The following is a 13,253-nucleotide window of genomic DNA, read 5'->3' as shown; positions in this document are numbered from 1 at the left end:
AAGTAATTTTCATAGGACATTTTAATTTTTTGCACATAAGCTTTAGGCAGCTATATCTCTGAAGAAACTACAGCTTATCTAGAAACCAGCCCAATTAAAAATTACAACTAGAACTAGCTTGACAAGAAGATGTAAAAGTTAGAATTAAAAACAATTAACCTGAAAAGCTGACTCAAAAAATTCCCAAACCCAATCATCAAATTTTCTGATTCAGTTCTGCGCTCAACTTAGCCACAGCTGATGTTGGTCTGGTTTAGTTGACATTTAAAGTTAAAAATTCAAATAGTTCATGTCCAGAGCCAGTTCAAAGAGAAAGGGGATAGGGAAAACAACTAGAACAAGGCAACCCAGAAGAGTTCTTGGCATGCATTTTCTTCAGATTTGACTCAACCTCAGTTCTGAATCTCTCATAGATTACATTCAGAAAAGGCTTTTTGATGTATAATAAAAATTTAAGAAGTCACATACATGCAAGAACTGCTTCTATTTTGTCAGAATCCTAAACTGCCTCTGGTAGAACTAAGAAATACTAACTTATAAAAAGTTGTATTGTATTGTACTAGTTCAGAAGTCAGGTAAGATCTTGTAACTCCTACCAGTAGCAAGTTGCAAAAGAGTTAAAATTGGTGTGAACTTAATTATGTAACTAAGCAAGGAAAAATAACACCTGTCCATAAATTTTGGTGTTTAGTCATAAAACTACAAATTGTTTGATAAGTTGATACCAATATTGATCATCTTAATGACTCCTGCCATATTTAGCAAATAGTATATCAGGCAAAGGTCTCTAAATAGTGTAAATCTCCACTGTGCATAGAGTTGTCATCACACTATAAAGCATTTACTTACATATTTTGTGTCTTCCAGCACATGGCAAAAGTTGGGTTCTCCCCCACCCCCACTATTATGATCTAAAGGCAAATGTTGACTTTTGTTTTATCTTTGACAAGCACCTGATGACACTGTCTAGCAGGCCTTCACAAAACACATATACTGCATGCTTCACAAACTATAAATTGCCACCCAAAACATGTGAGTAATATACCTGGTATGTATCACTGATAAATTCCAAAACACGATCCCAACTGGGAGCTTGTATCTGTTGAGCTAGCCTGAAATGACAGTTTACAGTCTAGCTAGTGTAGAGAGCCTTGTTTCTAAATAGATGCTGCTTTAAGATGGGAATCTGAATTTCTTTTCTGAGTAGAAAAAATAAGATGACAGAAACATACATCATATTCTTGCAACACAAGTGAAGGGAAAAATCTTGCATTTCCATTTATATTTTAGAAGATACCATAACTCTTACTCTGTGAACTTTTTTAAAAAAAGTATTTTTAAATTTTCAATTCGTTGAATCAAGACATGCCATTTACTAAGTTATAAATATGTAAGCAGATACTGATGATATTAAGTAGATACTTTATGCTGGAACATACAGAACAGCAGGGCTCTTCATGAGGAAGGAGCAATGCTTGCTGCCTTTTTGGGGCAAAGCCTATGGAAGTGGTTGAGTAACAGAGAGTGATATCTTCCTACTTCCCTCTATACTGAAATAATTTAATTTTTTGGTTCTGCCAATCTTGGGATACAAAGTAGAATAACAATATGTTGCTCTGTTGCACACTGAACCTCAATTTAACGTAACCAATCAAGAACTTATCTGAATGCATGCATAGGCTAGTATGATTTAAAAAAAAAAAAAAGCTTTCTCTAAAACAACCACATTAAATACATAAATTCTTCTTCTAGGAATATTTAGAAATTAAGTGCTAATACTCTCTGAAGGTAGAGCTGTACAGTAGTTAAAAATGTCTTATTTGTAGAAAAATTAATTTAGAAGTATTAATATAATATATAATATATATGTTTTAAAGATAAAGAATTCAATGAAGGCGTATCTTTCAAAACAAAATCAAGGAAGCACAAGTTCCTTGCATTTTTGAAGGCACTAGACACGGATATTAATGTTCAAGAAAGGGAGAATGTAAAATCTGGAAGCATCCTGACTAAATCTCATCATTCCAATTCTACAAATATGGCAAAGGGTAGTTCTTTAATGTAAGAGGCTTATTGTTTGTGAAAAATTACACAGCAATACTTTATTACTTAAGCTATTGAAGTCTGGGCAACACATACATTGAAAGAACTACAAACAATGAGAAATATTAAATAACTCTAGAGAAATTATTTTCAGTTTTTAAAAAGACTGCAGCTCCACCTAAGCAAGAAGATACTGGCAGGATGGTGGAAAGAATGAGAATTAACTACATGGTTAAGAAATTAACCCTTTCACACAAAACCTCTTTTAACCTACTCCTAAATTAAGTAGTTCAGGTAAGTTCAGCTTTACAATTTTTGGCTTCAGAAATCAGTTTTGAGACTTATGCCCATCTTTTGCCTCCCTTCACAATAACAAATCAGTGGGTGATCCTGATTTTCAGTTCTGTATCATCTTTAGGTAGACGCATTTCTTTCCTGCCTAGCTCCCTTTCTCCCTGTCCGGCTTTTGGATGGGATAGAGCTATTTTTTTTATATTTTTTCCCTTCTTAGTAGCCAGAAAATGCTGTGTTTTGGATTCACTACAGGATTTGATATGGGAAGAATGTTGATAGCATACTGATGTTTTTAGTTGCTAAGAAATCAAGGACTTTTCAACTTCTCATGTCCTGCCTGTGCGCAGGTAGACAAGAAGCTGGGAGGGAGCATGGCCGGAGCAACAGGCCCAAACTGGTTCATGCAATATTCCATATCATATAAGATCATGATCAGTATATAGACAAAGGTTTATCAGGAAACTCACTCTAACTTCCAGGATTTCGGTTTCAGGATTCTCTCTTCTCTGAAATCTCTATCTGGGAATGGGCTGGGCATCAGTCACTGGGTGGTGAGCAACAGCATTGTGCATCACTTGTTTTTCCATTCCATTATTACTGTAATTATTATTTTATTTTATTTCATTTTTTTTAAACTCCACGACATTCTTCTTAGCTTAGTTTTATTCTACTCTCCTTCATTAAAAAATGGTGTGAGATTATCTACCTCTGCCCAAGAGTTGGAGAAAACTAGCATCCTAGGGAAAGGAACAATGTTATACTTTTTAAAAAAAGTTTTATGTTCTCCAAGTTCTTGGATGTTGTGAATGATGGAGTAAGTCAGAGAAGCCCTCAGGTAAACCATGGTTCTCATGGGCTCCCTCCCTCTCATAGGCGCCTGAACTTCAAAACTGCTTGGAAACCCCACAGGGCTGTGCAATACACACGTCCATACTTAATCCCTATGAACAATATCTATGCAGAAGTAAATTTTCATTTGTAATATACAAATCGCTGTCTTGTACAATGTTAAATATTATTATTCTAGTAAGAATAATAAAAAATTTTAACAACAATAACAACAATAACAATAATAATCTAACACTAGAGTTCTGAAGCTTCTTCTGCCAGAAAAGGAACCAAGGAAGGGAAGCTTCTAACCTCAGATCTCAAAACAACACTAAGTTTGGTGAGTAAGATCTCAGGTCTGTAGACATCAGTAACTTCTGAGCCTGGATCTCCTTTTGATTTTCATATTTATTTATTTGAAAACACAAAATACAGAGACTATTATGGTTGATTTTTTTTCCTTCAAGTTTCTTTTAAAGATTCCATGAACGAGAAATACAATAGATGCACGATGGATTAAAATCAGCTTCTAAAAGCAAAACAATTGCTTAAAATGGGATAACAAAAACATTTATGATGAGTGAACATGTCAAAAAAAATCAAATTCAGATGTTCAAAAATATTTTATTGCCATGAGATGACTTACTTATATAAGAGGTGCGAAGCTTTTTCACAGACTCTGAATATAAGTTAGAAAGGCCGCACATGCAAGAAGCCACAGTCAGCATACCTTTATGAAGCAATGAGAAAAGGAAAGACGAAGACACTAACAGTATATTTGAGACAGAAAAGCCAGCAGAATAACTTGTATAACCAGGTTTATAAAGTGCTCTTGCCATGCAGATTGTTAGTACTAAAATGTAAGATGAAAAAATACAGTACTTCATGTAACAGTTATATTCATGAGCAAAAAGGTCTTAATTCTTGAACATCTTAGAGACACAGTTATGCAGATCCAATACATTAAAATAACAAAAGCCAAGAAAACAAAGCAAGTAATGTTTAACACTCCAAAAGGCAGTTTATAATCTAAATGAATGAAGCAGAATTTAAGCCCGTTACTCCCAAGAGGAATTAACACAGGTCAGTAAAGTTGTTTCTTTCTCTCTTAACAAGTAATTATTTTAATAAAGTTTTCATTTATTAGAAGAAAATATTTTATCTGTCATGATACCGGCTGTGTATATTCTGCTCTACACTAATGATTTTTAGACCAGTTTCCTCAGTTGAAATAGCTGACTGCTGCTAACTAGATCTCTCTCAAACCAATGATTTATTAAAATACATCTTAGAGCATACATTTCAATTTAAAGTAAATATTACCTAAAGAACTTACCTCTATTTTTTTTCTGGATATATTAAAATAAAACAACCAATACTAGAGCATGAAGATGTTTTTTGAACAATTTATCTCCGATCAAAAATTAATAATTTGGGGCAGCAATGACATCATTTATCATCTTGTCTTTATCCATTTTCCAAATTAACTTAAAAGTATCCACTACATCATAAGGAGAAGAAAATAATTTAAAAATACTAGATTTTCCTTTTGGTAATAAAAAGCTTGGTATTTTGACTGAAAAGTCACTTTCCTCCTCAGCTGCAAAGGAACAACCCTCTCCAGTACATTTTTAAAAGCAAAGTCCTTTTCTTTTCAAATAAGATTTATTTTACCACCTTGTATTTGGAAGTTTATTTGGTTCACTTAAATCCAAGGCTTCCTCTCAAGTATAACATAGCAGCATACACAATGTAACATGCTTAGATTGTCACGGGTATTTCTAGTCAATGGTTAAAATAGGAAGCCAAAAGATCCCAGCATATATGCTGGCTATCTGCAAACATTAAGGCGATTATACAAGCATGTGATATGGGTACTAGGTTTATCAGAAATACCAGGGTAGTTCTACTTCATGGTGTGTTAAGTTAAAGTCTTGTAAACTGCATAAAAATCCATTGTACATTTATAGTTATAACTATTCACACAGATAATGTTTTCCCATCTGCTCTTTCTTAAAACATGCATTACACACTGATGTTATCAAGCATCAGTAGATCCCACTAAGCAACAGTTTTGCAGGAAAGATGAACTAACAAACCTGCAGTGGTGACATTAGGAACAGATCAAAAAGAAAGGATGAAATCACAATGGAGAAAAACATGCTTGTATTCAGAGTATACACTAATAGCCCAGATAAGCTCAGAATAAAGGCACAGCTGGTTAAAACAAGATTTGGGTTACTCACCTCCAGATGGTTGCCGAGTTTTTCGGGGAGATCGTGGCTCCCTGCGATAAGGATCATTGGAGCCATACAGTTCAATAGTGCCTAGATTCAAGAGCACTGTTTTCTGAAGGTAATCAACCATGGCAATACCATTACAGTTTCCAAAAACTACTCTGGAAAAAGAGAAGTGGAAGGAAAGACAGTTTTGTGTAGGTATTTGTGGCTGTCCAGCATTTCGAGACTTCCTAATTTTTGTGAATTACCTTGAATTACACATATTTCTAATTAACTATTTTAGAATGCAGTGTCATTTAATAGTTCTTTTGTAAATACACGTAACACTGAGTTGAACGGATCACTCTCATTGTAGTTGCCAACCTAACTGACAGAGCCTTATATGACACTTACTCTTGGCTGTACAGTGCCAGGTGAGGAAGAATGATGCTGATTTGTTTCTGATGTTAACATCATTAGGATCTGCCATGACCCAAAAGCAATTATCTTTTAAGCACAGGAGACTGATTGCACCTCTTGTGTTGCTGTGCAGCTCATGTGAATGCACACAGAGGCTTAATTTTTAATAGATAATTTTAACAGAATAATGAAAAACCTGTGTAGAACATACTTACAGGCCGTACGCTGAGTTGACTGCTAAGCTGGTTATCTGTTGAGGAGGTTCTCCACTCACCCACACGAGCTGGATAACAAGCTCAATTTGGTAGCCTGGAGACTGCTTGAGAGGAGAATTTTTAACTCTGCAAAGTAAACAAAACATGGTATCTTTTCATGACTCTCCACAGTCTCTATTTTTCCTTATGGGCCCAGTATTCATTAAATTCTATACCACATCGGACTTTAGAAAGTTGGAAAATCACAAAAAAATCAACACAAAGACAAAATGACAATGAGGAAAAGCCACCCTGGAAGTAATTATTCACTTTAGGGTCCTTTTGATTCATTACCTAACTGAAAATTAATTGAGCAATGATCACAAATATTTAATTTCTCCTCTCTTCAGAGCACAGCATAATAGCGTTTACATGCTGTATTGGCTTGATTAAAGGTGTTCAGTTCCTAGCAGGAAGGTGTTACCCATTATTTTCAGAGTTCCCAGAACTCTGATTTAGAGAGTGGAAGGGGGAGAGAAGGTCATGTGGAAGAAGCGTACTGAAAAGGGAAACAGAAGCACAACGTATGGAGACAAATGCAAACAAAAAGCTGATGATACGATAAAAGAAAACAATGAAAGCAAGGCAAATTATTATAATGGTAGACCAGTTGTATGGGGGAATTGAAGCTCCTGGGAAGATTTTGTTTGTATGCAGATGAAACTTATGAATGTCCTGCAGGTCTTTCATCTTTTAAGGTGAGTAATTTTACATAGAACAATAAGCTCCTCTGGTCCCTGAAGTCCTCTTAGTTTACCACCCATTCATTTTCATGAATGCATATTTTGGTTTGCCAATATTTTATAAAAATTCAAAATTTTCGATTTTTTCTACTTCGTCCACATTTCTTTAGAAAGACACTTCTGCAACTCAGTACAACCAATAAGATATAAGGAAGAATTCCAACCCCGATAAAATAACCCCTTCAGAAATTAGTTATTTTCTGGATGGATGTACCCAAAAAAATAAAATCCAAGTTGGGACCCTAAAACTTCAGGAAAAAAAAAGTACATACATATCTTAACTTTATATCTGAAAATGAAGTTCAATGTACATTCTGTAAGGAAAAGTTGATGGTCCGGAGGCCTCATAATGCACTCTTGTAGAATAGTAAAAAAGATTGTCTTCTTTTAACTTCCATTTCTCAAATGAGTAAAGGTTCACACATCAACCTTATGGAAAAACCTCCCAATTTAAAGACTCTGAAAACTGGTCAAAGACATACACTGTGAACACTATGAAGCATCATGCAAAATGAAGATCCATGAGAATGGGAGATTTATATAATTCTGTTTCCTGTTCCCAAAATACAAAGTAGTTCCCTTGGAGAGTTATGAGAAAAATATATTTATAAGCCTAAGAAAGAGTTACCTCTCAGGTATTTATAAACATTTTCATTGTTTTTGATTTGGCTCTAAAATCCTAAGGCTCTGGAAAACTAACAATTAAAATCTATTCATATGTACTTGGCCTAAAGTTAAGGAGAGCCACAAAACACCGACTGTTCATTTCAATGGACAGTAAGATTTCAAAGTAACTATATTGCTGCTATTGAAAATGTTTGCTTTAAAGATGGGCATCTATAAATATACTAACATCTATTCCGAAGTTTCATAAAGCAGGCAACGGTCATAAGGTAAAAATTTTCAGATTTTTTTTAAAAAATCAACTTAAAGTTTTACAAAAAACTAAGATTGCAATGTTGATTTCTTAAAACATAACTCAGCTTTCAGATAATGGGAAAACGTTGCTCTGAGAAATAAAACATTTTCACCAACAATGACACTTCTGTAATAACAAAGTAAATATATTTTCATCACACAGTCTTGTAAAGTTTCACACTCAAAAGTGTAACGGAATATACTTACTTTAAACATGGGACATTATCACGAAGGCCATCAGATGAACTGCTACTAGTAGATGGATGAGACTGAGGAACAATGGATTGAGGATTGGAACCTGTGCCTGGAGTTGGTAAAGGTGGCACCTGCTCACCATCTGGAGATTCAATATCATTTATTTCATATAACAGACGTACTTCCAGCATCTGTATATTAAAGTAAAAAATTTAAACAGTAATCTCTGCCTTTCAAAAAACTAGATACGAAATAAATGAAATGCAACTGCAGATAGTACTGATAAGAGTGACATCCACGATTCCTCCATCTTTTGAAAGGTCACAGTAGTTTAATAAACAGTGCAACCTAAACTCACACATGTAGTCTTCAGAAACACATTCATACTAACTACTACAGACTAAATATCCGATGATTTCTGAAACTTGAAAATATAATTTATTTTCCAATATTTAAAAGTTTGCTGCTTAATATTGGAAAGAATTAAATACTGGATACAAGACCCATTTAATTATCGTTCTGTGTATATAATAAATTCTCAATTATGAAGATGACTTGTTTTACGTAGTTGAGGAATGCTAAACTAAGAACTGAAGGCATATAGACAGCTACACTCTATACTGTTGTGGCATTGTATACATGGGACTTAGTTCAACATTTGATATTGCACAGAATGAGAACACACATTTTAAAGTACTATAAATTCATCATGATTTCAGATTTCCTTCTGCTAGATCTGTAACAGTATTAGTATTGATTGTAGTGCAGTATAAAGTTCTCCATTGTTTTACTCTCATCATCTGCAAAGTAGAACTTTACTCATGGACCGAAATTAAGAACTACACAGTATTTTTTGAGACATTTCTAGTACTGAGGAATAGTTTGATAGGGGCTGATCTGTAAAAATAATTTAGGAAAACTATTCCCTCAGAAGGGAATATACTTGTACATAAGTGAACACCAGAAGGAAAAAAAAAAAACAAGTCTCAGTTTAAGGAGATGAGGCATATGTGAAGGGGTAGAATACAGGTGAGGGGACAGGAGGGAAGAAAAAACCTAACTATGTTATGATTAATGCTTTACTTAGAACATACAACATTTTATAATGAAATGGCTTCAAGTTAGCTTTCAGTTCTCAGATAAGTAAAGTTGCATGTGTGTGTATCTGATTTAACAAAGGACTTCTCAAGCTCTTGTATTAGAACTCATCATTGTATCTTACACAGAATAAAATGTGATAGGAAAAGTCCTTAACAGACCTTACAGCATGTCTGGCACATTTCTAGTCTTCTAGCTCTGCATACTGCAGAAGCCTTGCCAAAAGAGATGGTAATTATTAGAAATCAATGAAATAAGAAGAATCAACTCCCTAAAAGCTTTGAAAATTCTTCAACTCCACATATCATTCACTTCTCTTTTCATTTTATCTTTGATACAGTCAAGTTTGGATCTACAATTTCCTCTGATAGTTAGAACAAAGAACTATTACTGGCTGCAAAACTAAATGAAAACTAAAGTCTTGGTGTGCAATTTCAATTTTTGCTGAATTTCATAATTTATTATTTTTCCTCCACAAAAATACATCTCCTTGTTTTGAGGAAATTGTTTTTGTCCATTTCACTAATAAAATGAAAGACAATGAAGAAGTAGATTGCTACAACAGTCTTACAGCTAAATCCTACAAAGTTAAAAAAATGGTTATACTAATTACCGGAATGACTTCTGTTGTCACTTCCTGCTTGCTGAACCTGTAAATAATGACATGAGCAGAAACTCCAGCTATGCACAGCATTCTACTTTCTGGACACCATGAGATGATCTGAATAGCATATGGATCTTCATCTACTATATCTGTGTTTGGCCTGTCATCTTTATTCCGTGATTTTTCAAATACTTTGGCTGTTTTTAGCTTATAGAGTACTTGCAGCGTTACTAGGAACAAACCAAAAGAGAAAAAAATTAGTTTTGATCTAAACAGTTTTTTTTTTTTTTTTCTAAATTGAGAAACTTCTCTTTATAGATAAAACCACTAAAATCCACAAAAGAAGGCAGAGTAGAAGCACTGAATATCTGTGTTGACTCTGCCCATGCAGTGCATCACTTGCCCAATGCAGGATCAGTTAGTTTTAAAAAAAACACAACACTTTTCAGAGAGATATATACTGAGTGACTCAGTTATAAACTAAGCCTTCACAGCTTCTCAAGGCTTAACTATTCTTAGGGATCTCTTTATATTAATAATACCTAGTTACAAATGCCATACCCACAACTTAAGCCTATCTATGGCAGAGAAAGTAAAGTTCTGTTCCTTTTTCCTTACAGTATTTCAAATCCATGGCCTCTCATCTGTGTTCTCAGACTTAGCAGCCGCAGTTCCTCCGATTTTTATTTTGTCCTGTCTGATCATTCAAAAGCACTGTCTGCTGATCAGTCCATGTTTTTCTTGATAGTGTTTCCTACAACTGTTCTAGTGAGGCCTTGCTACAGTTTAAAATTGTGAAAGAATTACTCCACACAGGTTTTACAAATATTCACAGCTGTTTATCCCAATGATTTTTTAATTCTTTTGTGCAACGCTGACAGTGCAATCCACTAGACCTCCAATTTTTTTATTCCAGAACATGAGTTCTGAGTGTAAAACACTGATACTGTATTCAAATACATTGTCTTAGGTGCTATTTAAGAATTACCGATATCATTCTCAACTGTAATTCTAACTCTTTCTTACATTTTCTTTCAACTGTCTTGGTGTTGCTTTGAAACTTCACAAGCATGTTCGGTAGTCAATGGCCCAAATCACTGTTACAAATACTAATCACATCATTAGGAAAACTTAATTTACAGCATCCTTTCTCCTCTTTCATATTTCAGTGGTTTTACCTGAATCACACTTCCCTAGTTCATCTGTAAGACTGGGCTGTTAGACAAATTTAGAAGTTTTCAAATCAAGATACAGGACACTTGCAGTTTCTCCCTTAACAGGTTTATTTATCTCTTTTAGAAAGAAACTAAAAGTCTTTAACAGGATCTCCTGCTGGCAGATCTATGCTGAATAGAATTTTTAAGCACATAGAATCAAATAGAGTTTGGTTGGTTGGTTCCCAACCCCCCCAGGTTTCACTCCTACCCTAAACTGAAATTAAAGATCTATAACACTCCAAATACGCCTCCTTCCAGTTTTTAAACATATACATTGCATCTGTTCCCTCCCACACCCACACACGCCTTAGCATTTTGGAATCTTACCAGTCTTCCACAAGTTTTCAAAGACAACTGATAATGATTTCAAGATTGCTTCAGGCAGCTTTTAAGTACTATGAGTAAGGTTAGTCAGAAGTAGATTAATTAAAACATCTAACTCTGTACTCCATTCTAATTTGAATTCTTACTGCATTTTTCACTGTTAGCTGTGTAGACCATCAGATGCATTCGACCTTTTAACTGAAATGTAAAATGGTGTAAGACTCTTGAAGCCTGTTCAGTGTTTCAGCAAAGAAAAGTGTCTTTATTTTACTGTTCTCCTGCCTTTCTTCACAAATGCTTAGTTCATTTTATTAGCACAAACTACTGCTGGTTCCAGTTCTCATTTTTAGGTACTGTAATTTATGGGGAGCTGATGTCTTACAAACACATGCCTGCCTCTTGTATAAAAAGACAGAAATAACTTATTGAAATTCAATTGTACTAAAAAGGAATGCATTTGCCCATAAAATATCTATAGAGATATCTATTGCTCAATAGCATGCTTCTGAATCTGCTTCTAAAAAGTTTTAGAGCTTTTCCATTCTGGCTGGCCCATGGACTACCAGTGCATTTTCACTGAAGTAGTAAATACAGTGAAACGATTAACTAAGAAATAACGTTAGTTTTATTTAATTTTAAATCAAAGTTTCCTATGGAGTTACTGACTTTACATGAAACAGGAAATAATGAGAGTGACTAGTCTGTAATTATATTTCATTAGAGAAATCAGTAAGTTTAGGAAACTACTGCACAGGAAAAAATCTCTACTGAAAACACTTACTTGCTGAGGCATCCCAAAACTTGATTGACCCATCAGCATGCCTATGAAATATTAAAAAATTCGTAAGATGGTTAAATGGTTAGTTGGAGTATTAAATTTCTTTGCTACTGATTAGAAAATACATGGCTAACATTCTATTTTTAGTAGTATTCTTAGTGACACTTTATTTTCACAATTTATTGGAAGCCAATATTTCACAAACACGACTCAAGTACTTTGAACAAAAGGGATTAAAAAAACCGAAACAAACCAACCATTTGGAGGCTAACTCTCTGAAATTCCCCTGTACTAATATTAATTTACCATTTTAAATACTGATTTCAATCACCTGAATTTCCCATAAGCAGTTTGGTATACCTTACCATGTGTTGTTTCTTAAAAGATGCCCTTTATTTAGAATGACACTTGTAAAGGAGATGCCTAAATATACTGTATTTCAGTGTAAATGAGTCACCTAACTTGCTCATTTATCCTTGAAATTGAGAATCAGATGACTAGATTTTTTTCATGACTGTGTCTCAAAGTCTCTGCAATATGTAGTATAAAGTGACAGTAATCCTCATTAGGGGTAATGGGCTGTTCTAAAAAAAAAAAAAAAAACTTTAGTAGTGCTCTCACTTTCAGTGATGCACTGCATGGTTATAAATAAAATTCTGTTTATGCTCATTAGAATAGTATTAGAAGGATCAGTCTCAAGAGATCAAAACTAACAGATTTAAGCATGTGGCTGTGCTTTTTAAAATAAAAAACTTTGCTTCCCTTCGAGAACTGAACTGGGTAACTATTTAATGGATTTCCTATGTTTTAAAACACTACTCAACTATTTTCCACAAGTTGAAGAATAAAAGATAAGTTTCACCCAGGATATACTGAGAGCCCACAATCACAATATCACATCATAATAATAATCCCTGTAAAACACCTATCATTTTGTTCCTACATTCTCTCCCATATTTTGCTTTACTCCCTTGTTAGTGCCTCAAGAAGATTATGCAAATTACTTGTCTGATGAACATAATTCCTTAAATCATTCAAACCACTCTTAGAACATTGTTTTCTATAAGAGGAACTAAATATTCTCACTTCTGCTTAATCAGCTAAGAAAGTTATTACTACATTGTGGTGTCACTTACCCTGTAATAATTATCTCTGGATAGCTCTGAGTGATCAAACCCCAGTTGCCTCCACTGATAGGCCATTCCTGGAAGATTAATAAATACACTGAGGAAGAAAATATCATACAGTGCTATGTTAAGCCATTGAAATTACTGCAGATACTGCAGATTCCAGTATTTCACATGACTTCAAAAAGTAA

At 34.3% G+C, this 13,253-nt stretch overlaps 1 protein-coding gene across 6 annotated transcripts in view; it reads right to left on the bottom strand.

Annotated features, from left to right (window-relative positions):
* STXBP5 (syntaxin binding protein 5) overlaps positions 1-13,253 on the bottom strand; it is a 117,434-nt gene that overhangs the window by 33,323 nt on the left and 70,858 nt on the right. For all 6 annotated transcript variants that reach the window (XM_042795723.1, XM_042795725.1, XM_042795727.1 and 3 more), the window contains exons 13-18: positions 13,072-13,139; positions 11,939-11,979; positions 9,626-9,846; positions 7,927-8,105; positions 6,020-6,145; positions 5,412-5,563 (exon numbers count right to left, since the gene is read on the bottom strand). In XM_042795723.1, the coding sequence (XP_042651657.1) occupies positions 5,412-5,563; positions 6,020-6,145; positions 7,927-8,105; positions 9,626-9,846; positions 11,939-11,979; positions 13,072-13,139 (787 nt within the window). The remainder of the gene's footprint in view (positions 1-5,411; positions 5,564-6,019; positions 6,146-7,926; positions 8,106-9,625; positions 9,847-11,938; positions 11,980-13,071; positions 13,140-13,253) is intronic.

Source organism: Tyto alba, unplaced genomic scaffold (genome assembly GCF_018691265.1).
Source record: "Tyto alba isolate M040663 unplaced genomic scaffold, T.alba_DEE_v4.0 Super-Scaffold_22, whole genome shotgun sequence".
In the NCBI taxonomy this organism is placed as follows: Eukaryota; Metazoa; Chordata; class Aves; order Strigiformes; family Tytonidae; genus Tyto; species Tyto alba.
Note: the sequence above shows the minus strand (reverse complement) of the source record. Positions and strands in the feature narration are given on the sequence as shown.